The sequence below is a fragment of the Drosophila eugracilis genome, unplaced genomic scaffold (assembly GCF_018153835.1).
Source record: "Drosophila eugracilis isolate 14026-0451.02 unplaced genomic scaffold, ASM1815383v1 contig_1966, whole genome shotgun sequence".
Lineage (NCBI taxonomy): Eukaryota > Metazoa > Arthropoda > Insecta > Diptera > Drosophilidae > Drosophila > Drosophila eugracilis.
In genome coordinates, this window is record NW_024572828.1 from 48,230 (window position 1) to 73,748 (window position 25,519).

Genomic DNA, 25,519 nt, shown 5'->3' on the forward strand with positions numbered 1-25,519 from the left:
ACACGCACCCATACGCCCATCAAGCTCAAAATACGATTTTCGCATTTTCTGGAAAAGCTTATATCTCGGTAACTATATGTGATACAAAGTTCGGATTTAGCATGTAGGTTTTTATGAAGCTCCCAATGCGAATTTTGTTTTTTCCGATCAAGCCACGACCACTGTAAGGCTAACAAAAGCCGAACAAGCAAAAATGCGATCAATAGCGAAAACGATTGAGCCATGTCCGTCTGTCTGTCCTTCTGTCCGCATGAACGCCAAGATCTCTGGAAATATTAGAGATACAATGTTTAGATTAGGCATAAGGAATCTTAAAGTCCCAAGTTTATTACAGCATCTTGCCACGCCCACAAATCGCGAAAAACTAAAATCGCTGAAATCAGAAGATTTATTAAAGCTAGAAAGTTGAAATTCAGTATGTATAATCTTTACATGCCAGCGAATCTTATAGTGGTACTATTATCCGGCCACACGCACCCAGACGCGCACCAAGCTCAAAAGACGGTTTTCGCATTTTATAGAAAAGCTTATATCTCGGTACCTATAAGTGTCAGAAAGTTTGGATTAAGCATGTTGGTTTTCATGATGCTCCGATTTCCGATCAAGCCACGTCCACTCTAAGGCCCACAAAATCCCGAAAAACCAAAAATGCGATCAATAGCGAAAACGATTGAGCCATGTCCATCTGTCTGTCCTTCTGTCCGTATGAACGCCGAGATCTCGGGAAATATTAGAGATTCAATGTTCAGATTAGGCATAAGGATTCTTGAAGTCCTTACGCCGCGCCAGTTTATTACAGCATCCTGCCACGCCCACTCTAACGCCCACAAATCGCGAAAAACTAAAATCGCTGAAATCTCAGGAACTATTAGAGCTAGAAAGTTGAAATTCAGTATGTATAATCTTCATATGCCGGCGCATCTTATAGTGGTACTATTATCTGGCCACACACTCCCAATGCGAATTTTGTTTTTTCCGTTCAAGCCGCGTCCAGTCTAAGGCCCACAAAACCCGAAAAACCAAATATGCGAACAACAGCGAAAACGATTAAACCATGTCCGTCTGTCTGTCCGAATGAACGCCGAGATCTCAGGAAATATAAAAGTTCAGATTAAGCATTAAGATTCTTGAAGTGCCTATGCAGCGCAAGTTTATTACAGCATCCTGCCACGCCCACTCTAACGCCCACTCTAACGCCCACAAATCGCGAAAAACTAAAATCGCTGAATTCTCAGGAACTATTCGAGATAGGAAGTTGAAATTCAGTATGAATAATCTTTATATCCCAGCGCATCTTATAGTGGTACTATTATTCGGCCACACGCACCCATACGCCCATCAAGCTCAAAATACGATTTTCGCATTTTCTGGAAAAGCTTATATCTCGGTAACTATATGTGATACAAAGTTCGTATTAAGCATGTAGGTTTTCATGATGCTCCTTATGCGAATTGTTTTTTTTCGATCAAGCCACGTCCACTCTAAGGTCCACAAAACCCGAAAAACCAAAAATGCGATCAATAGCGAAAAGGATTAAGCCATGTCCGTCTGACTGTCCGAATGAACGCCGAGATCTCAGGAAATGTAAAAGTTCAGATTAAGCATAAAGATACTTGAAGTCCCTACGCAGCGCAAGTTTATTACAGCATCCTGCCACGCCCACTCTAACGCCCACAAATCGCGAAAAACTAAAATTGCTGAAATCTCACGAATTATTAAAGCTAGAAAGTTGAAATTCAGTATGTATAATCTTCATATGCCAGCGCATCTTATAGTGGTACTATTATCCGGCCACACACTCCCAATGCGAATTTTGTTTTTTCCGTTCAAGCCGCGTCCACTCTAAGGCCCACAAAACCCGAAAAACCAAATATGCGATCAATAGCGAAAACGATTAAACCATGTCCGTCTGTCTGTCCGTATGAACGCCGAGATCTCAGGAAATATAAAAGTTCAGATTAAGCATAAAGATTCCTGAAGTGGCTACGCTGCGCAAGTTTGTTACAGCATCCTGCCACGCCCACTCTAACGCCCACAAATCGCGAAAAACTAAAATTGCTGAAATCTCACGAATTATTAAAGCTAGAAAGTTGAAATTCAGTATGTATAATCTTCATATGCCAGCGCATCTTATAGTGGTACTATTATCCGGCCACACGCACCCATACGCGCACCAAGCTCAAAAGGAGTGTTCGCATATTATAGAAAAGCTGATTTCTTGGTATCTATAAGTGATAGAAAGTTATATCGGACATTTTGGCAAATAATTAGTAAAATGTAAGCCACTGTGCCAGATAAATATTATATGGAAGCAGAAAGGGAGTTTGAGAGAAACAGTTAGGGGCAAGAGAGTAAGCGAATGCAATGCGAATTTTGTTTTTTCCGATAAAGCCACGTCCACTCTAAGGCCCACAAAACCCGAAAAACCAAAAGTGCGATCAATAGCGAAAACGATTGAGCCATGTCCGTCTGTCTGTCCTTCTGTCCGTATGAACGCCGAGATCTCGGGAAATATTAGAGATACAATGTTTAGATAAGGCATAAGGAATCTTAAAGTCCCTACGCTGCGCCAGTTTATTACAGCATCCTGCCACGCCCACTCTAACGCCCACAAATCGCGAAAAACTTAAATCGCTGAAATCTCAGGAACTATTAGAGCTAGAAAGTTGAAATTCAGTTTGTATAATCTTCATATGCCGGCGCATCTTATAGTGGTACTATTATCCGGCCACACACTCCCAATGCGAATTTTGCTTTTTCCGTTCAAGCCGCGTTCACTCTAAGGCCCACAAAACCCGATAAACCAAAAATGCGATCAATAGCGAAAACGATTAAGCCATGTCCGTCTGTCTGTCCGAATGAACGCCGAGATCTCAGGAAATATAAAAGTTCAGATTAAGCATAAAGATTCTTGAAGTCCCTACGCAGCGCAAGTTTATTACAGCATCCTGCCACGCCCACTCTAACGCCCACAAATCGCGAAAAACTAAAATTGCTGAAATCTCACGAATTATTAAAGCTAGAAAGTTGAAATTCAGTATGTATAATCTTCATATGCCAGCGCATCTTATAGTGGTACTATTATCCGGCCACACGCACCCATACGCGCACCAAGCTCAAAAGGAGTGTTCGCATTTTATAGAAAAGCTGATTTCTCGGTATCTATAAGTGATAGAAAGTTATATCGGACATTGTGGCAAATAATTAGTAAAATGTAAACAACTGTGCCAGATAAATATTATAGGGAAGCAGGAAGGGAGTTTGAGAGAAACAGTTAGGGGCAAGAGAGTAAGCGAATGCAATGCGAATTTTGTTTTTTCCGATAAAGCCACGTCTACTCTAAGGCCCACAAAACCCGAAAAACCAAAAGTGCGATCAATAGCGAAAACGATTGAGCCATGTCTGTCTGTCTGTCCTTCTGTCCGTATGAACGCCGAGATCTCGGGAAATATTAGAGATACAATGTTTAGATAAGGCATAAGGAATCTTAAAGTCCCTACGCTGCGCAAGTTTATTACAGCATCCTACCACGCCCACTCTAACGCCCACAAATCGCGAAAAACTAAAATCGCTGAAATCTCAGGATTTATTAAAGCTAGAAAGTTGAAATTCAGTATGTATGTAAGGTGGCATGGGTACAATCACCTCACAAGTTGGCACACCCATCCTTGACACAAACCACCCATCATTCCTACCCTTTGCTAATATGCTAAATTTGGATAGATGAGAAGATTGCAGCGCCGAAGAAGATAAGAGAAGGAGAGTCGAGAAGTAGTCAAACAAAGCAAGTCGAAGAAGCCAGTCTCAGAAGTCGTAATAAAGTTGAAAGTTGTTAAAAGTAGTCGCGAATTTCTGTCGGTCATTGGAAATCTGTATTAACATTCATTTACCTGTTCGGCTATATACTTAATCGTATTCATATTAAATAAACCTATAATCTTATAATAAATCTTACATGGGGGCTCAACCGATCCGAGCAGCCAGTTAAATGAACTATGTGCAACAATTAACTCTTTGTGAAATTGTTTAAGAAGTTGTGAAATTATGATGAGAACAAATAAAAAGAAGAAAAATACTGCGCAAAACAATAATTCTACGACATCAAAGAAGAATCCAGAAAAACTTAACGAAGATGTGCAAAACAGCACATTTCAATTAAATAGAAGGAGCATTGGCGAAAAAACATTCAATATAGGCGATCAAAGTAGTGAAAAAGAGACAACTATTGCAGAGCTCAAGCCGTTACATACACAATCTCAACTTGACGAAAGTTTGCCATTAATATCGGACGAAGTTGACCAAGAATTTGCAGACAAAATGAGCAATATAGACTTTGAAGATACACACATTTGTGAGCAACGGGGACTTGGCCAAACTAATAAAAATGATTGCAGAAAAATGTGAAATTGGTGAAAATAAAAGTGGTGTTTCGGTGGAAAACTTTGTGAAAGTGGTTCCTAATTTTGACGGTGTCTCGATCCACATTAGGCAATGGTTGGTGAATTTTGACGAAAATGCAGAAGCTTACGAATTAAACGAGAAGCAAAAATACGTCAACGCCAGAAACAAAATGAGTGGAACAGCTAAATTGTTCCTCGAAACGGTTGCAGTATCAAACTATGAAGATTTGTGTGAAGTTTTAATTGACGAATTCGACAAACAGTTGAGTAGTGCGGAAATTCACAAAATGCTAAGAAACCGTAAAAAACGTGCGTCGGAAAATTTCCATGAATATGTTCTCCAGATGCGAAAGATTGCAGCACTGGGTCATATCGAGGATCAGTCGATAATAAGCTATATCGCAGATGGCTTAGAGGTGCGTGATGACTTAAAATTTCCACTGTATAGTTCGACGTCATTTAAGGAGCTCAGAACTCGGTTTGAGTTGGCAGAGTCGGTTGTTAAAAGCAATTCGTTTAAACGTAAGCCGAATTTCGATCGCGCTGAAAAACAGGAAAATCCATTTAACCGAAAGCAACAGCATTGCTAAAACTTTGGGTCCGCTGACCATAAGATAGCTGAGTGTAAGGGCGACCTAAAATGCTTCAAGTGCAACGGTGTGGGCCATATTGCCAAACATTGTCCAGACGTAAAGTCCAATGTGAATGTCGTGTTCAAAGAAAATCGCGTTAAGGAGATGCAAATCGGGAAAAATAAAATGATGTGTGGATGTCCTAAACGGGAACGTCCTTCTAAAGTGGTCCTGTGCCACAAGCAACTAAAGGTCCAAGTTGAATTCTAACGGTAGGCCAACTCGCTTAGACGGACGGGACAGACAATAAAGTTAATGCGCTATGGTTCAGTTGTTCTTCTTAAGTGATCTTTAATTTCCAATTCATTTGGCTTTAGAACTAATGCGCTCGCATAATTGCGCGTGTATCTGTAAGCGTGCAAATTCCAGTATGTGTGACAAAGTGAGCGTAACAATTAAAGAGCGCAATTTGTACGTACATATGTACCTTAAGAGTAGCAATTCAAGAGTCCACAGAGTAATTTTACATATGTACATATGTTCCTTAAGAGTAGTAATTCAAGAGTAAACAAAGTAAACTCAAGCTTAAGCGTATTTATAAAAATGTATGCAACTATATGAGCAATTATTTAAGTTGTTATTGAATATATCTAAACAGTAGGAGTTGCAATGAAATGAAATGATTAAACATCGGCCGCGTTGAACGGCTGCAGGGCTTCAAGATTCCTCAATTGGTAAAGGAGCTAACCGATGAATAGAACGCTTATACACGCCAGATTTAGTTCTGACGACTGCCACTCGAACCTTTCCATCCGCGCCTTTGATCACCTCCTCACCTAGCAGCCACTGCTGCGGCGGACTGTTGTCCTCGTGGACCACGACGATAGTTCCGATTTCGATGTTGTGGCTGTCGCTCAGCCACTTCTGCCGCTGCTGTAGACTCAGGACGTAATCGCGTTGCCAATCTACCCAAAAACCGTTGCTTGATGGCGGATATCAGTTCCCATCTCTTTAAGTAGCTCAGTTTGTCGTCTGTTACTGGCTGACTGAATACGAATGGCAGCGCAACGAGCGTTGTCCCGACCAACAGATGGGCTTGGGTAACTGCTTCGCCATCGTTGGGGTTGGAGCTGTCCACGACCATGGGCCTCGAATTTAGAATGGCTTCTACCTCCACCAGCACGGTGTTCAGTTCGTCCTGCCGGAGCACTGCACTTCCCACGGCCTTGATCATTAATCCTTTGGCCGATTTTACGGCCGCCTCCCAGAGGCCGCCGAAATGCGGCGCTCGGGGCGGAATGAACGAAAAAGAGATTCCTCGGGTGGCAGGAAATTCCATTATGGCATCCTTGTTGGTAAAGAAGTGATCTTTGAACTCTTGAAGCATCCGAGAGGCACCGACAAAATTGGTGGCATTGTCGCAGTAGATCTTCTGTGCCCGCCCACGCCGGCCAACAAACCTAGACAAACCCATAATAAATGATTTAGAAGTGAGGTCTGAAACAAGTTCTATGTGAACAGCCTTAGAGGCAAAGCAAACAAATATGGCAATATACATCTTTACAGCTGACTTCCCTCTAATTCCTAAGGTTACCAAGATTGGACCACAAAAGTCCACTCCACTGATCTCAAAAGGTCTATTGCCATGAAGACGATCAGCAGGTAAATTTCCCATTATTTGGGTTTCCAAAACTGGCTTATAACGAAAGCAATGTACACACTTCCGTACAATGCTATTACAAGCTTGACGAGCGTTCACCAACCAAATTTCATGCCGAAGAATAGCCACCAAGGCACGTGGTCCTGCATGAAAATTTGAATGATGTAAATATTGTAGGTATAATTTAACGAAACGGCAATCTTTTGGCACGAGTAACGGGAATTTAGCATTGTGTGGCATAGGCGCTTTCAGCAAACGACCGCCAACTCTGAGCAGCCACCACAAATGCTTGCCAGCTTGATGAGAATACAAAAATGGATTAAGTTTCTGATAGGATGGTTGTAAAATCAATGATTTTTGTAGCTTTGCAATTTCAGTTGCGAATTCGATTCGCTGCAATGCAGACACCACTGCTAAAAACGCCGAACGAAGTTCTTCTGCTGATGGCACGAGTGAAGTCTGCTTGTGCGATTTCCCATTAATAAATCGAAGCATGTATGACACGATGCGCAGAATTTTCAAATATGATGAAGACTTGTTAACCAGATCCATAAATGGATTCTTCAGTGCATCGGCCGCGAACAAGACTGTGGTATCTCTCCGCATCTCTAACACAGAGAGATCTTTGGGGGGTTCCAGGTGGTGATTTACTGGCCAATAGGCTCGGTTTTCCTTTAAGAAGTTTGGGCCCGTAAACCAAATTGATTCCACGAGCTCACTAGTTGAGCAGCCACGTGAAAGGATGTCCGCTGGATTCCCGCTGGTAGGCACATGACGCCAGACAGCTTGCGAAGTCAATTCTTGAATCTCTGCTACACGATTCGCAACAAATGTGTTCTGGTGAGTTCAACATATCCCTAATTTCACTCCATAACTTTGCCAGTAAGTGAGCAGCGCAGAGCTCCAAACGAGGCACCGACTTAGTTTTGAGAGGTGCTACTCTGGATTTTGCTGTGAGCAATCGTGTAAACGTTCTTTCCTGATGCTCCACTCTGACATAAATGCAGCAGCCGTATGCTCTCTTTGACGCATCGGCGAATCCGTGAATTTGATATTTCATATTTTTTTGCGATTCCAATATGACGAGGTATGCTGAGTGAATCTAGATTTGAAAAGCAATTAGTTACCGATTTGAATTGTTCAAGTAAATCTGTGGGCAATGCTTCATCCCAATCTAACTTATGCAGCCAGATTTCTTGAATAAGAATTTTAGCGCGAGTGACAATTGGACACAATAATCCAAGCGGGTCATATAAACTTGCTACAAACGATAAAATAGACCTTTTAGTCGGCACGAAATCGAGTGAAAGATGGTCTGCGGAGTATTTAAACACATCACTTTTGGGATTCCAAATTAAACCCAAAGTTTTGGTGTCATCTTGCGACCCAATTGGAGTGGACGCATCAGAAACTTGAAATCGTTGGCAGTTTGATGACCATTTGGCTAAACCAAATCCAAATGGTTTTAATCCAACTCCTGCTGCAACAATCCTAATTCCTCTGGCGTTTCTGCACCCGCTAATAAATCATCGACATAAAAATCATTAGCAAGTGATTTCGATGCTAATTTATGCGATGTTGCGTGTATGTCACTCAAGTATTTCAGACACCGGATAGCCAAAAAAGGTGCTGACGCAGTGCCATATGTAACTGTATTTAATTGATAAATTTGCAATTGGTCGTTAGGGTTCTCTCTCCAGATGATTAATTGAAAACATCTCTGGGTCTCGTCAATTTCCACTTGACGGTACATCTTAGTGATGTCAGCAGTAATTGCGTAAGGATGTAAACGGAAACGAAGCAAAGTTGCATAGAGAGATGGTTGTATCGTTGGACTTTCATAAAGGAGATATACATGTCACGGACTTCTGCTTGTATTCCCATTCGCCTCTCCAAGCCAAGAAATCGTCTCTTAGCTGTCTCAAAGGACGAGCCAAGACACGTCGGCCTAGATTTAAACGGCAATTTAACACTCAGCCTGCCCGAGGGTAATCTGTTTACAGATTCAGTAAACGATTGCTCGCAAAGAAGCTGTTCTGGGGTATATAAATTTGGATTCGAGATATTTGGAACTTGATCTAGCTCCCAGAACTTTTTAACAATTGAGTCTAACGACGATTCACCAGTTATACTTAATAATGATGTTGAGCAAGCTTTCTTATTTTGTGGGGTTTTACAACGACCAGACACAATCCAACCAAAAACTGTTTCATGTAAAGTTACAGAATCTTGTTTACACCTTAGACGCCCATCTTTAAGAAGATCGAAGAAAGCGTCTGCCCCAAGCAGCAAGTCTACACGTTGCGGCTTATGGAAAAGGGGGTCGGCGAGATCAATATGACTTGGAATGTTGACATTTTCCACAAGCCTTTCGGGTTGATAGGACATGATAGATTTTAGAATACTTAATTCAGTCATTGTTTCAAAGGAATTCAAACGAGAGGCAATATCAGTTTGAACGGCATGCCGAATGGCAGATTTTTCTTACCTATGCCTATTAAATTGATGTCTTTTCGAGATTTGGGTAATTTCAAAGTATTAGCAAGGTTTTCGGTAATAAAATTTACCTGAGACCCAGAGTCTAAGAGCGCTCTGGCCATGTGGTAAGATCCCAACTGATCCTTTATTTTTATTATTGCCGTAGCTAATATGACTTGATCAGAATCACTAGCAGCAAGATTAGTGGATGATAATTGACTAGATGTCGAAGTTTGTGCTGGTAGAGCTTGTCTAGAGGATTCCTCTTGAGTTTCTGTTTCGTACCTATGCAATAGAGTATGATGCGGCTTAGAACAGACTCTGCAAGTGCTCGACTTGCAGGCTATAACTGTGTGACCTTTTCGCAGGCAATTTATACACAGAGGAAACGATTTAACGAACTTGAAACGATTATTGCATGGGATAGCAGCAAAAGAAGAACAAGATTGTATATAGTGGTCATCCGATTTGCAAAACGAGCATTTTGTTTTATGCTGTTCATTTGGCTTAGCCACTGCTAGCGAAGTTCTTCCTCCCTTTTTTCCTCCATTACGCTCATATTTTTGAGCTCTACGAGCTCCCCCTCCTGAAGAATTTTCTTCAGCAGAGAGGTGCTGATACCTTTTATTAAGAGCCTTTTCGAAATCATCCCAAAGTGGTAGTTTTGTATAATCTAAATTCTCCTCCCATTTTGACTGTGTCGTAGAATCCACTTTGCTCATAACTAAGTGTATGAGCATAGCGTTGGAAATCTGTTTGTCATTTCCCAATGACAATAATGACTCATACACGGCTCTTACTGTATCTATCAAGGAACGTAAAGAGGATGAAGAAGGGCCTTGCATCTGCGGGAGTTCAAACAGCTTCGAAACGCTTTCAAAAACAATAAGACAACTATTATCATAAACGTTTTTTAAGGCAGCTAACGCTTTTGGGTAATTAGCATCGGTTACTTGATACGATTTCACCGTGCCTAAAGCCTCTTTCTCTAAGCAAGACAACAAATAGTTGAATTTTTCAACATTTGAAAGAGAAAGGTCATTCTCAACGAGGTTTTCGAAAAGTCCAATGAAATTTTTATATTCCGCATACTCCCCACTAAACCTTGGCAGCTTCATGTGAGGAAGTTTTTTGCCTTGAGCAGAAGTTACGCCTAGCATGGTTGAATTTGCTTGAGTGTTGGCGATGATGTGGTGACTAGTACCTTTGCTTTTTAATAAAGCCTTTGTTTTCGCACATAAGTCTTCTAAGTCAGCTCGAGACACAAGATCTGTATTAATGTCATCCAAATCTTGGTTAATTTTAAAGGCTTTTTCTACATATTGGTTTAGTATTTCTAAACGGCAATCAATTTCTACTGGGTCGACATACCCTGAGTACGTTTGAACTGTAGTTTTAACGCGTTCTATATCAGCAATAACATTTTTATACTGCATTAACAATGTATCGAGGTGGCTTAAAATGGTTTCACCTAGCGAACTGTTTTGACCCTTTCCCTTTTTTCCCGTCATAATTATACAACTCTGCTCCAATAGCAGCCAACAATTATCCAAACGAAATTAAATGTATTTGAGAAAAGGGAATTGATGCAACACGTGTGGCCGAATGCCAGGAAGCGAAGCACATGCACTATGTGAATATATGTATGTGTGTGTGAGGACAGGTTAAATTTCGAACAAGAGTGGCCGAACACCACTAAGCGATACACGCACTATATATATGTGTGTATGTGTGTGTTAGATGAGCGTTAAATTTCACTGCCCAAGCAGCAATACAAATAACGCAAAATCAAAGAACCGAGTTCACTGCCCAAGCAGCGAAAATGCAAAGACAAAAAAGGAATAAAATTCACTGTCCACGCAGCCAACAAAATCAAAGCAACAACAACGGATTTCGCTGCCGACGCAGCATCAGCACCAAGGCGCAAGCAAACTAATGCAAACGAGGGTGGGTAATTTGCTTTGCACAAATGACAAAAGAGAGAACTGAAAAAATGTACGGTAATTTGTCGACTGTACCGACAATGATGCGCACTTCTCTATTGGCGCAAGTCCAACGGCACTTTTTTGCACGGAATCAGGCACAAAGAACACCAAAATTATGAGCTCAAACGGCTTCTTCAAGTGCAAATCAATTAGGGTGGTCCCAAAAGGTTACCACACACAATTTATATTCGATTATTATTATTTTCTTTTTTTTTTTATATATTGCCAAATTTATTTATTTTATTCAATAGGCGGTAAATTTTGGGTTTTCAAATTTTATAGGTTTTATTTTTACACCGAGTGATAAATGAATTACCGTCCACCTTAATGCTTTAGTGCATACATATGTATATGTGCGTAGGCCTGAAAATTTTTATTTTTGCCGCACAATGTTTTCCACAAATTTTATTAAGTTTGTTAAATAACAAGCACTTTATAACTCGTAATTCACTTTCACTCGTTACCTGTGCACTCCTGGTCAGGGTAAAATCCATATGTTCCAACTCGCAAGATGAGATTGGAAATTGAAAATCCAATGAAATGCCGAAGTTGTGGCCAACTTGCTGATGTCCCAAAGAGTCGTCTAGAAAGAGTCCACCCGGGGGCGCCAAAAAATGGATGTCCAAAACGGGAACGTCCTTCTAAAGTGGTCCTGTGCCACAAGCAACTAAAGGTCCAAGTTGAAATCTAACGGTAGGCCAACTCGCTTAGACGGACGGGACAGACAATAAAGTTAATGCGCTATGGTTCAGTTGTTCTTCTTAAGTGATCTTTAATTTCCAATTCATTTGGCTTTAGAACTAATGCGCTCGCATAATTGCGCGTGTATTTGTAAGCATGCAAATTCCAGTATGTGTGACAAAGTGAGCGTAACAATTAAAGAGCGCAATTTGTACGTACATATGTACCTTAAGAGTAGCAATTCAAGAGTCCACAGAGTAAATTTACATATGTACATATGTTCCTTAAGAGTAGTAATTCAAGAGTAAACAAAGTAAACTTAAGCTTAAGCGTATTTATAAAAATGTATGCAACTATATGAGCAATTATTTAAGTTGTTATTGAATATATCTAAACAGTAGGAGTTGCAATGAAATGAAATGACTAAACAATGTGCTTGATTGACACTGGAGCAGACGTTTCATTGATGCGGAAAGACAAATTTACAAAGGCGTTTGGTAATCGTGTACTACAAAAATCTTTTCTAAAGCTGTTCGGTTTAGGCAACGTCGCAACCTCAATGCTGGGTGAATTTTCGGACGCGGTTGAAGTTGATGGACTTATAGCTACGCACACGTTTTCAGTTGTTCCGGACGCAAACCTTAAAGTTGACGTATTGGTCGGATACGATTTCCTAGAGAAATTTACTATAACTCAAACTAGCAGGGGTTATACCTTTGCGGCGACACAGATGCAAAATAATGAAGAACCCTCCCAGTCAAATGTATTCAACGTGGTAAGCTCTACCGAAGATTTTGATATAAACGTAAATCCCAAACATGCGACTGCTGTGAAAGAAATGATATACAACTACAAGCCGAAAAGTAACCCTGAAGAATGCCCAATAAAACTAAGTATCATACCAAAGGACAGCATTGTCTTCCGTGAAAGTCCAAGTCGCTTGTCGATCCCTGAGCGAGAATTTGTTAGGAAACAAGTAGAGGAATGGCTAAGCAGTGGTATTATTCGAGAATCGTGTTCGGACGTAGCAAGCAAGGTAGTTCTGGCCAAAAAGAAAGAAAGAACGTACAGATTATGCGTAGATTATCGCAAATTAAACACTCTTGTTTTGAAAGATAGATTCCCCGTTCCCATCGTAGAGGAGGTCTTAGAGAAGATGCAAGCAGCCAAATTTTTTACAGTAATGGACCTAAGAAACGGTTTTTTCCATGTTGCAGTTGACGAGCAATGCCGAAAATACACGGCATTTGTTACAAAGGAAGGTCTTTACGAATTTAACAGAGCTCCTTTCGGATTCTGTAACTCACCGGCCGTCTTCGTTCGATATGTTAACTATATCTTCCAGAAGTTAATAAATGATGGCATAATGGAGATATACGTAGATGACATAGTTGTGTTTGGTGATTCGGCGGAGCAATGCCTTAAAAACATGCAGATCGTCTTAAAGCAGGGTGAAAAGTTTGGCTTGGAAATCAAATGGTCAAAATGCCAATTCTTGAAGGAGAAGATAAGCTTTTTGGGACACGAAATAGAAAACGGACATGTTTGGCCAGGCCAGGAAAAAATAAAAGCTGTGCAAAATTTTCCAATACCCAAAAATATAAGAGGAGTACAGGCATTTCTTGGACTGACGGGGTATTTCTGAAAATTTATCCGAGAGTACGCATTAATGGCAAGACCACTCACTGAACTCCTAAAGAAAGACGCAGAATTTAAAATCGATAGTTTGCAGAACACCTGTAGACTGTAGAAAACCTGAAGGCGTCTTTAACAAGCGAGCCCGTCCCAAAAATTTTCAAACAGAATGCAAAGACTCAGCTGCACGTAGACGCGTCGAAAGATGGTTTTGGGGCAACACTTTTTCAGCAGCATGACAACAAGTGGCACCCTGTTATGTACTGGAGCAAGAAGACAACGCCGCAGGAGGAAAAATTACACCAGCTACTTCTTAGAAGTGAAAGCCGCATATTTAGCAACAAAAAAGATGAGGCATTATCTTATGGGGATCGAATTCGATCTCATCACTGATTGTGCTGCCTTTAAGATGACAACAACAAAAAAAGACGTCCCTCGTGAAGTAGTACAGTGGCTTATGTACCTTCAAGATTTTTCCTTTAAAATAAAACATCGTGCTGGCACCAGAATGAAGCATGTAGACAGTCTTAGTAGATTCCCAGTCATGATCGTCACGTCAGAAGTCCAGTCGCAAATTCTAAGGGCGCAGAAAAAAGATGAACACCTATCAGCGGTAGCAGGCATCCTAAAGGAGAAGCCTTATGCGCAATACACAATGAAAAATAACTTAATTTACAAACAGGTTGCCGGAGCAACCAAAGAAATTATTCGAACTGCTCATAATTTTGGTCACATGGGATCAAAGAAAACAAAGCATGCAATTCAACAGGAGTACTTCATACCTCATTTAGACAAAAAAATGACGGAAGTCAAATTGCATCGAGTGTATAACCCACAATAGAAAACTCGGAAAACAAGAAGATTACTTGCATTGCATAGACAAGGGAGATAGGCCGTTATCAACCCTCCACGTCGATCATCTAGGATCCTTAGATATAACGGCAAAGAAGTACAAGTACATATTCGCAGTTATTGATGGCTTTTCAAAATATACCACTAAATCGGCTGACGCACATGAAGTCATAAAACATCTCAGTTCATGGGTAGCCATTTTTGGAAACCCTCAGCGTATCATCAGCGACAAGGGGACTGCTTTTACGTCTAAACCTTTTAAGGAGTTCTGTGCTGACGGAAAGATTGAACACATCGAAAATACCAGAGGGATCCCCAGAGGAAATGGGCAGATTGAAAGAGTCAACAGGGTTATCATTTCAGTATTGGCCAAATGTCTACCGCCGAGCCGTCGAAGTGGTATCAATACACTTCTCAGGTGCAACGGGCGATCAACGCGCACGTTCACTCTTCAACAAAATTTACTCCATTTGAAATTTTGTTTGGAGTTAAGATGAGAAATGAGTCAAATGCAGATTTGGTCAACATCCTTCAGGAGGAACTACTGTCAGGCGTTCAAGACGAGCGCAACCGAATAAGAACAGAAGCTAGAAACCAGATCGAAAAAGCGCATGGAACGTACAAGCGGAACTTTGACAAAAAAAGGAAAGGCCACCACGGATATCAATTAGGTGACTTAGTCGCTATTAGAGCAACTCAATTCGTCAACGGGAAAAAGCTGTCAAACAAGTTTATAGGACCTTACGAAGTCATTAACGTAAAGCGGAACGGTCGATATGACGTTCAAAAATCTGCAGAGTTCCAAGGCCCAAATCAGACGTCAACCGCTGCTGATTCCATGAAATTGTGGCGTTACTTTGGTTGTAGCGAAGACGAAGACGACGAGGACGAAGGATCATCTGGGTCAGATGATGATCAGGATGGCCGAGTGTAAGGTGGCATGGGTACAATCACCTCACAGGTTGGCACACCCATCCTTGACACAAACCACCCATCATTCCCACCCTTTGCTAATATGCTAAATTTGGACAGATGAAAAGTTTGCAGCGCCGAAGAAGATAAGAGAAGGAGAGTCGAGAAGTAGTCAAAAAAGCAAGTCGAAGAAGCCAGTCGCAGAAATCGTAATAAAGTTGAAAGTTGTCAAAAGTAGTCGCGAATTTCTGTCGGTCATTGGAAATCTGTATTAACATTCATTTACCTGTTCGGCTATATACTTAATCGTATTCATATTAAATAAACCTATAATCTTATAATAAATCTTACATGTATAATCTTTATATGCCAGCGCATATTATAGTGGTACTATTATACGGCCACACGCACCCATACGCGCACCAAGCTCAAAAGACGGTTTTCGCATTTTATAGAAAAGCTGATATCTCGGTACCTATAAGTGTCAGAAAGGATTAAGCATGTAGGTTTTCATGATGCTCCCAATGCGAATTGTTTTTTTTCCGATCAAGCCACGTCCACTCTTAGGCCCACAAAAACCCGAAAAACCAAAAATGCGATCAATAGCGAAAACGATTAAGCCATGTCCGTCTGTCTGTCCTTCTGTCCGTATGAACGCCGAGATCTCGGGAAATATTAGAGATACAATGTTCAGATAAGGCATAAAGAATCTTGAAGTCCCTACGCTACGCAAGTTTATTACAGCATCCTGCCACGCACACTCTAACGCCCACAAATCGCGAAAAACTAAAATCGCTGACTTCACTTCTCTTTCAAAGCGAACGGTTTTTTTTTGGCTTTTGCGTCTTCTTGAGCGATTTAATTATTGAATTAATCACCTCGTTTTTGCTACTTTTTTGCAAACGTTTATCTACTTAAAAAAAACGTCTTTTAGATTCCGCGTCGTGCAGTGCATTTATTGTTATCTGTTTGCATAAAGCATTTATTGCAAACAAATATCAACAACTGTGGTCTGTATTCTAACATATTTTTTTACTTTTCTTTGTGCTATTAGTAACGGAACTTTCACCGCACTCCAAGGCACTCCAGTGTAGGGTTTAAGTCAGTCACCATTCCGGATGCTTTGGGTCGTTCCGACTCTGGCTTACACTACCGTTGTGGCAGATGTCGTGAGGCCCAGAAGGAAATTAGATCTTTTATGCGGCAGACTAAAAATGGGTTCGGTCAGGTAGTGGTTGCTTTTCGAAAAGCTAACGACCTGTTTTCTGCGCTGGACACTCAGTTCAACAATTTACAATTGTTGAATGAGTCTCCTAAGCGCAAAAAAACGTCCCGTTTGCCGCCGGCGGTTACCGCCAGTAATGCAAATAACTCCCTACTCCCTCCGTCTGATGTTCAACAGTCACCTTCATTGTCACCGCTGCCGTCCACCACTCCAATCGTTACGACTCCGGTAACAGCCCATATAAATGTTGCTAAGGTGCGTAGGCATTTGTCCGATGAGCAGTCCGAGGTAGTCGCATTGGACCCTCCCGTGCCAAATGTTCTACAAGCCCAAAAAAATTTACCCGTGACTCACCACAGGAACTTAGGGTCCGGATTACCGGCACCCACTGGTAGCGTGGGTAAACCACCCGCCCCGCCAAAGCCCTTGATTGGTATTCCTCTAGAGAAACACATTTTTGTTTCCCGGCTTTCCCCTGATACGTCCGAATCGGACATCTTAGCTTACATTCAAGCAAAACTTAAAGTCGATATTTGGGTGGAAAATATCACTAATATAAATATTCCTACGCAAGGAACGTGGCATCTTTCAAGATCCGTGTTCCTCAGATGGCTTTTGACGATATCTGTTCGACCAATTTCTGGCCGCAACATATTTTCGTTCAAGAACATCAGCTTAAAAATAAAAAAAGAAAAATTCGCCCTTTAGGAAAGCTTCCACAAGTGAACGCTCCTGCCAACCTAAAAAACTAACATCATCCATAATTCTTTCGTACCAGAACACAAGAGGCTTTCGCTCTAAACTTTCTAATTTGTTCTCGGTAAGCTTCTCGTTTGCATCCCAGGTCATTGTGTTTACCGAAACCTGGCTAACTGCAGAAATCCTTAATTCTAAAGTTTTCCTCAGTAGGTACACAATATATAGGCTTGACCGATCCCTCGGAAATGGTAGTGGAGTAATAACTTCAGTGGACTCTAATCTCGTTTCCGAGGTGATAAATCTTCAAACTGGAGACTTAGAATTTATCAGAGTTAAAATTTCATTGTCTAGGTTAAATTTATATATCACTTGCTCTTATATTCCGCCTAAGTCCGATTCCTTGACATATGAGCGGCACCTAGCAGCCATTCAGTCTGTCTTCTTAATGTTATCGGACATGGATCAGCTGGTGGTGTTGGGTGATTTCAACCTACCCCATGTGGCTTGGTCCATGAACGATAACACCTTAGCTTTAACACCTACGTCGCATCACGACTTTACTGCTGGCATGTTAGACATGTCACTGGCTCAAATTAATCATATAGGGAATTCTTTAGGTGGTTTGCTCGATCTGTGCTTTCTCTCTGATACGGACGCCGTATCCATTTACAGAGCTCCACCTCCCACACTCCCTGAAGATCCTTATCATTCAACATTAGATTTAGGATCGATACGGTGCTAGGCACTAAGCCTAAGAACAATTACGCTGATAAGAAAATTCGATGTTTTCGTAAAGACTACTTTAAAAAAATTAATAACTTTATTTCAGAATTTGACTGGTCCGATTTGTACGCATGCACCGATATGTCGACTGCTCTAGATATATTTTATAGTACATTAAACCTTATTTTTGATCGCTTTGTTCCGTTGCGGTATCCGGCTATGGCGGATAAACCTCTTGGTATACAAGGCACCTTTCTAATCTAAAAATATCAAATTAAGATTATTTAAAAAATACTTAAGAACTAATAGCAATGACTGTTTCGTGCATTATATGGTGTCTCGGTCTAACTTTACCGTGCATAACACTCAGTGTTATCAGAACTATTTAGCTCGATGTAAGAACCATTTTGCTCTGGATCCGAAACAGTTCTATAGTTTTGTTAACACTAAGCGTAAATCTAAAACCTTTCCGTTTTTGCTATCGTTTGGAAAATCTACTGCAAGCACGGATTAGGAATTTGCCGATCTTTTTGCACAGTTTTTTCAAACTACCTATTCACCTTTGTTAATAAACGCGCAGACTTACGCTTACGATATCCCCCAGTCTAACTTTATTTCCCGACCCACCTTGTCGGAATGTGGGGTTATAAAGGATCTTCAGAATGTGAAGCCAGTCTTTTCGCCAGGTCCAGACGGGGTACCGGGCTGTGTGCTTTGGTACTGCTCTGCTACCCTGGCCAAACCCCTATTAAAATTATTTAACCTTTCCATGGAAACGTCCACATTTCCCGCTATCTGGAAAGAGTCCCTTATCCAGTGTAGATCTGTCATATGACTTCAGTAAAGCATTTGACTCCGTGAATCACAGCCTTCTTTTAGAAAAACTCGATCTTATCGGTTTTCCCACTGATCTCCTGGGTTGGATTAGCAGTTACCTCACAGGTAGAACGCAACGAGTTCTTTTTAAAAATTCAGTGTCTGCTTTAGTCTATGCTTCCTCCGGGGTCCCTCAGGGGAGCCACCTTGGTCCGTTACTTTTTACCTTATTCATTAACGACCTTTCTTTAGTTGTTAATGACTCCCTAGTACTTATGTATGCAGATGATGTCAAACTCAGTCTGCAATATACTGATGCCTCCTACCAGGTGAAACTGCAATCTGACCTTAATAATTTTCAAAACTGGTGTTCTGCAAACTTATTTAATCTTAATGGCTCTAAGTGCAAAGCAATGACCTTCTGTCGCCTAAGACCTAAAGTTGCCACTTATAATTTGCATGGTGTAGCTCTGGAAAGAATTAATGCAGTTGAAGATCTTGGCATCCTACTCGATGCAAAACTTAAGTTTTCCGACCATATTTCCTCTATGGTTAATAAAGCTAGAGGAGTTCTTGGTTTCATTAAAAGGTGGTCGAAGGAATTTAACGACCCCTATGTTACCAAAACACTTTTTATTTCTTTAGTTCGTCCTATTCTGGAATATGGATCATGTATCTGGGACCCCCAGTATGGGGTTCACCAATGCCTTATTGAATCCATCCAAAAGAATTTTTTAATATTTGCTCTCCGAGGTCTCAACTGGGATGCAAATATACACCTTCCCTCTTATAAAAGTAGACTCTTACTAATCAATTTGCCATCCCTCGCTAATCGTAGGACGATGCTTGGGGTAGTCTTTATTCATAATCTTCTTAAGGGTGAAATTGATAGCCAGGCCCTTCTTGGCCGCTTGAATATCCATGTACCCCTTAAGATTACTAGAAACTATATTCCTCTATCCTTAGAGCATTGTAGTTCGAACTTTGCCCAACATGAACCATTTCGGGTACTATGTTCAAACTACAATGATCTTTATAAAAGTACTTCTAACTCTTCTCCTAACACTTTGAATGTTTCGATAATAATCCATTTAGCACAAAACTAACTTTCCTCGTATCTTTCCTAATCCACTCGGATCTATCCCCGTGTTCCGAGCCGTACGTCAGACGGCAGAGCCCCTCGGTCGGTTGGGCGGGAGGTGGGTTGCACGTCAAACAACGGGAGTCGCGCGAAAAAAAAAATCTCACGAACTATTAAAGCTAGAAAGTTGAAATTCAGTATGTATTATCTTCATATGCCAACGCATCTTATAGTGGTACTATTATCCGGCCACACGCACCCATACGCGCACCAAGCTCAAAAGGAGTGTTCGCATTTTATAGAAAAGCTGATATCTCGGTATCTATAAGAGATAGAAATTAAGCATGTTGGTTCTCATGATGCTCCCAATGCGAATTTTGTTTTTACCGATCAAGCCACGTCCACTCTAAGCCCCACAAAACCCGAAAAACCAAAAATGCGATCAATAGCGAAAACGATTAAACCATGTCCGTCTGTCTGTCCGTATGAACGCCGAGATCCTTGTGGAAAGGTTTGTCGATCTGGCGCGGGAACATCTTCCCGGTCGGCTTTTCCTGGCTTACCTTGCATATTTGGCAGCTCGGGCACCGTCGCACGTATTTAGCTACCTCTCGGAAAATTCCGGGCCAGTAGTATCTCTGGGCCTCTTGCTTTTCGCACAACCAGATGTCCAGCGGTGGGGTGGTCGTGACATTCCGTCAGCACTCTTGCGCGGTCGCGGGTAGCGCAGTCCGATGCGCCGGTAGAGTTGTCCGTTCTCCTCTCGGAAATCCGGATACTTGGCCGGCTCCTGTTGGATCCTGCGTAACATTTTCGTGATCCACTTACAGTCGCTGTCTCGTACTTGTGCCTGTTGTAATTTCACCAGAGGCTGGCGCGACAGCGCGTCCGCGACCAGGTTCTGGACTCCGCGTCAGTAGGTCACGTCGTATTGGAACGGCTGTAGCTCCAATGCCCACCGATCGATCCTGCCCGTGGGGTTGTCGATGGAGTTCAACCACTTTAGCGAGTGGTGGTCGGTGAGTACCTCGAAACGGTACCTCTCGAGGTAGCAGCCCATCTTGCGGATGGCCCACGCAATCGCAAGGCATTCCTTTTCCGTCACGGCGTAATTGCGTTCAGCGGTGTTTAGCCGGCGGCTGGCGTAAGCGATTACGCCCTCCTGTTGATCTATGGTCTGGGTGAGTACGGCCCCAACCCCATAGTCACTTGCGTCCGTCTGAAGTACGAATTTGTCCTCAAAATCCGGGCACGCAACCACTGGGGCCTCGGTGAGCAGATCCTTCAGCCGCTGGAACGCCTGCTCCTGCTTCTCCGTCCATTCCCATTTGCGGTCCTTTTTAAGGAGCGAGGTCATTGGCTCGACCACGTCCGCGAAGTTCGGCACGAAGCGGGGGTACCACGACGCTATACCTAGATATCGGCGAAGCTCCTTCACTTTCGTGGGAGGGGTCAATTCCCGGATGGCCGAGACTTTTCTAGGGTCAGTCTGTATACCGGCCTCGCTGATGACGTGGCCAAGATATTTTATGCTCCGCTGGAAAAACTGGCATTTGACCCGATTGAGCCGGAGGTAAACCTCGCGTGATTTCCGCACGTGCTCAGAGAGTGTGGACCCGATAACGATGATGTCCTCCAGGTAGGCGAAGGCGTGTGGTTCCATGTCGGGGCCGATGACGGTATCCAGTGCCCGTTGGAAGGTGGCAGGAGCAGAGTGTAGCCCGAAGTGCATCACCTTCCAGTGAAATAGCCCGCGGCTACTGGGATCTGCCAGTACCCGTTTTTCAGGTCCAACGTCGATCCGCGGCAGCGAGTAGGCGTCGGGAATCGAATTCTCATTCAACTGCCGGTAGTCTATACACATCCTGGCCTCCACGTTCTTCTTTGCCGCGATGACTATCGGCGCGCTATGGAACTCTTGGAGGGCTCTATACGACCGTCTCGGAGGTGCTCTTCGATCTGTTGGTCGTGGTTGCTGGGTCTCTGTTCCTCCTCGGCGTTGCGTTGTGTTGGACTGCTAATGCGTCGGGAGGGGGCAGTGCTCCAGCCCAGCTTGGAGCCGTGCGTGTGTCCGCGTGGGTGACATTGCTTGGGGCGTTCTCGGGACAGGGACGCGTATGTGCAGCCCTGCGATGTCTTCGTGAGGCGGCCGATGGGTGCGCCTGTGAGGCGGCTGGTGGATGCGTCCGTGAGGTGCCTTGTGGATGCGCCTGTGGGGCGGCTGGTGGATGCGACTGTGAGGCGGCTTGGGGATGCGCTCGTGGGGCGGCTGGTGGATGCGCCTGTGAGGCAACTTGCGGATGCGCCTGTGAGGCGGCTGGTGGATGCGCCTGTGCAGTGGCTTGTGGATGCGCCTGTGAGGCGGCTGGTGGATGTGTCTGTGAGGTGACCGATGGATGCTCTTGTGAGGCGGCTTGTGGATGCGTCTGTGAGACGGCTGGTGGATGCGCCTGTGCAGTGGCTTGTGGATGCGTCCGTGGGGTGGCTAGTGGATGCGACTGGGAGGCGGCTTATGGATGCGCCTGTGAGGCGGCTGGTGGACGCGCCTGTGAGGCGGCTTGTGGATGCGCCCGTGGGGCGGGTGATGGATGCGCCTATGCGGCGGCTGGTGGATGCGTCTGTGAGGCGGCTTGTGGATGCGCCAGTGGGGTGGCTGGTGGATGCGCCTGTGAGGCGGCTTGTGGATGCGTCTGTGAGGTGACCGATGGATGCGTCTGTGAGGTGGCCAATGGATGCGCCAGTGCGGCGGCCGACGCGTGTTGCAGCGGTATGCATGTGTGTTCCGCTCGTGTCGGTGTCGGCGAGCTGGTTCTCATGGGTCGAGCCGAAGTATTTGGCTGGAGATCGAGGGTCAGGCCCCAACATTGCAGTGAGGCTCCGCCGTAGCACAAGAAGTCCATGCCGAGCTGAAGGTCGTACAGCACGTCCGCCATGATTAGAGCGGAGACGCTGACCCGAGCATCGCCCAGCTGGATCGTGGTTCGCAGGGTCTGTGTGAGCTCCCGGCCGGTTCCGTCGGCTAGCTTTACTTTGGTCGCACAGCGCGGCGATTCTTTCCCCCGTCGACTTCCTTTGCCAGGCGTTCGCTTATGAAGCTAATCGAGGCTCCCGTATCCAAGGTAGCAGTGAGAGGCGGTTATACCTGCGGCCCTTGCCCATTTCCCGGCGTCTGGTTCCTGCAGCACTCAATAGTGCGTATGCCCTTGCGGCTGCAGTCCAAACAGAACATGACTCGCGTGTGTCGGCATTCCCTGGCGTAATGGCCCGCCCGGCCTGGCCTGGGCGTGGCCCTTTGGTTGGGGTTCCCCCCGGCGTCCCGGTTGGCGGCTTCGTTGGTCCCGCTCCTAGGGTGTGGCACCTGTGGTGTAGGGGCAGGGTTCGTTCTAGGTCGTGCGACTCTGCTATGGGATGGATACTCGGCGTCTGGGCTCGCCGATGGGCTCGCGTCTGCGGGCAACTTCGAAGTTGACCACCAAATGTGTGAGCTCCGTCAGCGTTTTGAAATCCTGGCGTCGGGTAAACATCTGGTATTCGGGCAGCATGTTCTCATGGACCCGTTCCAATTCCTGTTCCGATGAGAATCCGGCGCGGCGCATCTGGCGGCGGAGGTCTACCAGGCATCTGAAAGTGTGAACGGATCTCGTCGTCGAGGTGTTGGTAGTACCGGGGCGGTAGGAAGAAGTCCAAGAATTCCCGACGGACTTCGGTCCAGGTCCGTCCCTGCAGATCACTGGTTCGGAACCATTTCTCCGCCCAGCCAGTCAGGAGGACGACGATAGCGTGCGACAGATACTCACTGTCAATCCGGTCGGTATCCGCCCGTTCTTCGGTGTGTTTATGAAACTGAGCGGGTCCGAGGTACCGTCGAAGGACAGTCCCCATTTGGTCACTTTGTCAATCAACATCGAACAGATGCCGGCATCGTACTCGTGTCCTCTGATTTTCCTCGCGTCTTTGGGGACGGGGAAGTGCTGCGTGGTATGGTCAGCGTGTGGCTACTGCTTGGTCCCTTTTCGTGGGAGGGCGGTAGCGGCGATGGTGGCTTGGTGTCTCCGGAGGGGGCGTTTCCATACTTGCGTTCCATCTCCCCGAGCCGGATCAGGGTATCTTCGGAGTGTTCCGTTTGCCTGGCGAACGCGTACAGTCGGGCCCGCTGCTCGTCGACCGTATCTTGTTGTTCGAGGCCGAGCTCGAGAAGAATAGCCTCGAGTTCGTGCTTCTTCCTGTAGGAAATCCAGGAGACTCCCATGTAGTTGTTGGTGTGTGTCCTGGCTGGTGTGCAGGAGCGGCGATGCGTTGGTTTCCTTGAAGGATGTGTATCCTTGATAGTCCTGGCTAGGGTGCAGGAGCGGCGATGCGTTGGTTTTCCTTGAAGGATGTGTATCGATTTTGTGTCGATGGCAACTTATATATCTCCGGTTCTGCCGGCGTCGGGCATCCTCCTCGGTAAGAAACCAGTTGTGCGAAAGGGATAGGGGAACTAGATATCTGATGGCGTGGATGCCGGCTGCGGCGTCGACGTGGCTTAGGTTCTGAGGTTCTGTCTCTCCCCTTTTGTTCTGTATTTTTTTTCCTCGCGTTCACGTGCTCGTGTGCGCGTGCGTATTTTGACTCTACGTGTGACTTTACTTGCTTGCCGTTATCTCCACGTGGCTACGCTTCCCTCTATCTCTCTCTTTCTTGCTCTGCTTCGCCCCGCTGCAAAATATGCGTACTCCCCTAGCCTTTCGTCCCCAACCTCGAATGTTGACCTAAATTTCCCTAATGGTTCCTTATGCCATGAAGGGTGGAATTATCCTGCCTAATCCTGCCTAGTCCCTGTTCGGACTTCAGTCAGCCCAGGGTCCTCTACATAAATATTTATATATACTGAGACAGTGAGGTGTGAGGTGGGTTTTCGAGGGCGAGTTAGGGTTTTTTCCGCGGGCGGCCGATCCCGTCACCCGGGAATCGGTTGTCCGGCCCCGTCAGCAATGTGCCGGTGCCCCAACCTGCGAGGAGGGAGGGACGGCTTTCGCTGTCTTCGTGCAAGCTGTCGTCGTACTCTTCTCTCTAGTCTTACTGCGCCGGCGTCACGTGATGTGATCGTGCGCGTTGGTTGGCTCTGCCGGTGTAATGTTGGCTCTGCCGGGGTTATGTTGGCTCTGCCGGTGTTATGTTGGCTCTGTCGGTGTTATGTTGGCTCTGCCGGTGTAACAATGGCTCTGCAGGTGTAATGTTGGCTCTGCCGGTGTAATGTTGGCTCTGCCGGTTGTGATCGCGCTGTGAGCGCGATATGCCCAAGGCGTGGTGATGTTGCGGACGTGGTGTTGCGGGGCGATGTTGCGGACGTGATGTTGACTGGCGTGATGTTGCGGGAGTGATGTTGACTAGCGTAATGTTGCGGGTGCGATGTTGACTGGCGGTGAAGCCTAAGCTATGTATGTAGAAGTGCCCTTCGTGGGGCTTAACTAACTTAAGTCTAATTGTCCTTCGTGTGTCTAAACTAACTTAAATATGGGTGCCCTTCGTGGGTCTTAGCTATTCCTTAAATTAACCTAAATTCTAGCTTACGGACTACTCTTAACTAAATATCTCTATATCTAGGGGCGGCCGGGCCGCGTGAGGGTCACTTCACAGCACAAAAATTTACGGTCGTCCAACTCAAACAGTGGTTGGTTGCGCTAAATTTGCCGAACTCGCGGCACGATTAAATAAGGTGCAAACGTTAGTTCGTGGAACTCCCCCGGAGTCCCCACTCCTGGTGAACGCCGAAAACGAGAACTTTTCTGATCGGTCACAGGAGTTCGATCTTGAAAAT

At 44.5% G+C, this 25,519-nt stretch overlaps 1 protein-coding gene across 1 annotated transcript; it reads right to left on the bottom strand.

The window, feature by feature from the left end:
- Positions 1–5,655: 5,655 nt before the first annotated feature.
- LOC121529853 lies at positions 5,656–20,530 on the bottom strand. The gene is made up of 4 exons (XM_041817853.1): positions 20,328–20,530; positions 6,061–6,432; positions 5,777–5,954; positions 5,656–5,715 (listed from the first exon to the last, which is right to left on the bottom strand). Exons 1-4 carry the CDS (start codon positions 20,528–20,530, stop codon positions 5,656–5,658), a joined length of 813 nt encoding a protein of 270 aa, XP_041673787.1.
- Positions 20,531–25,519: the final 4,989 nt, after the last annotated feature.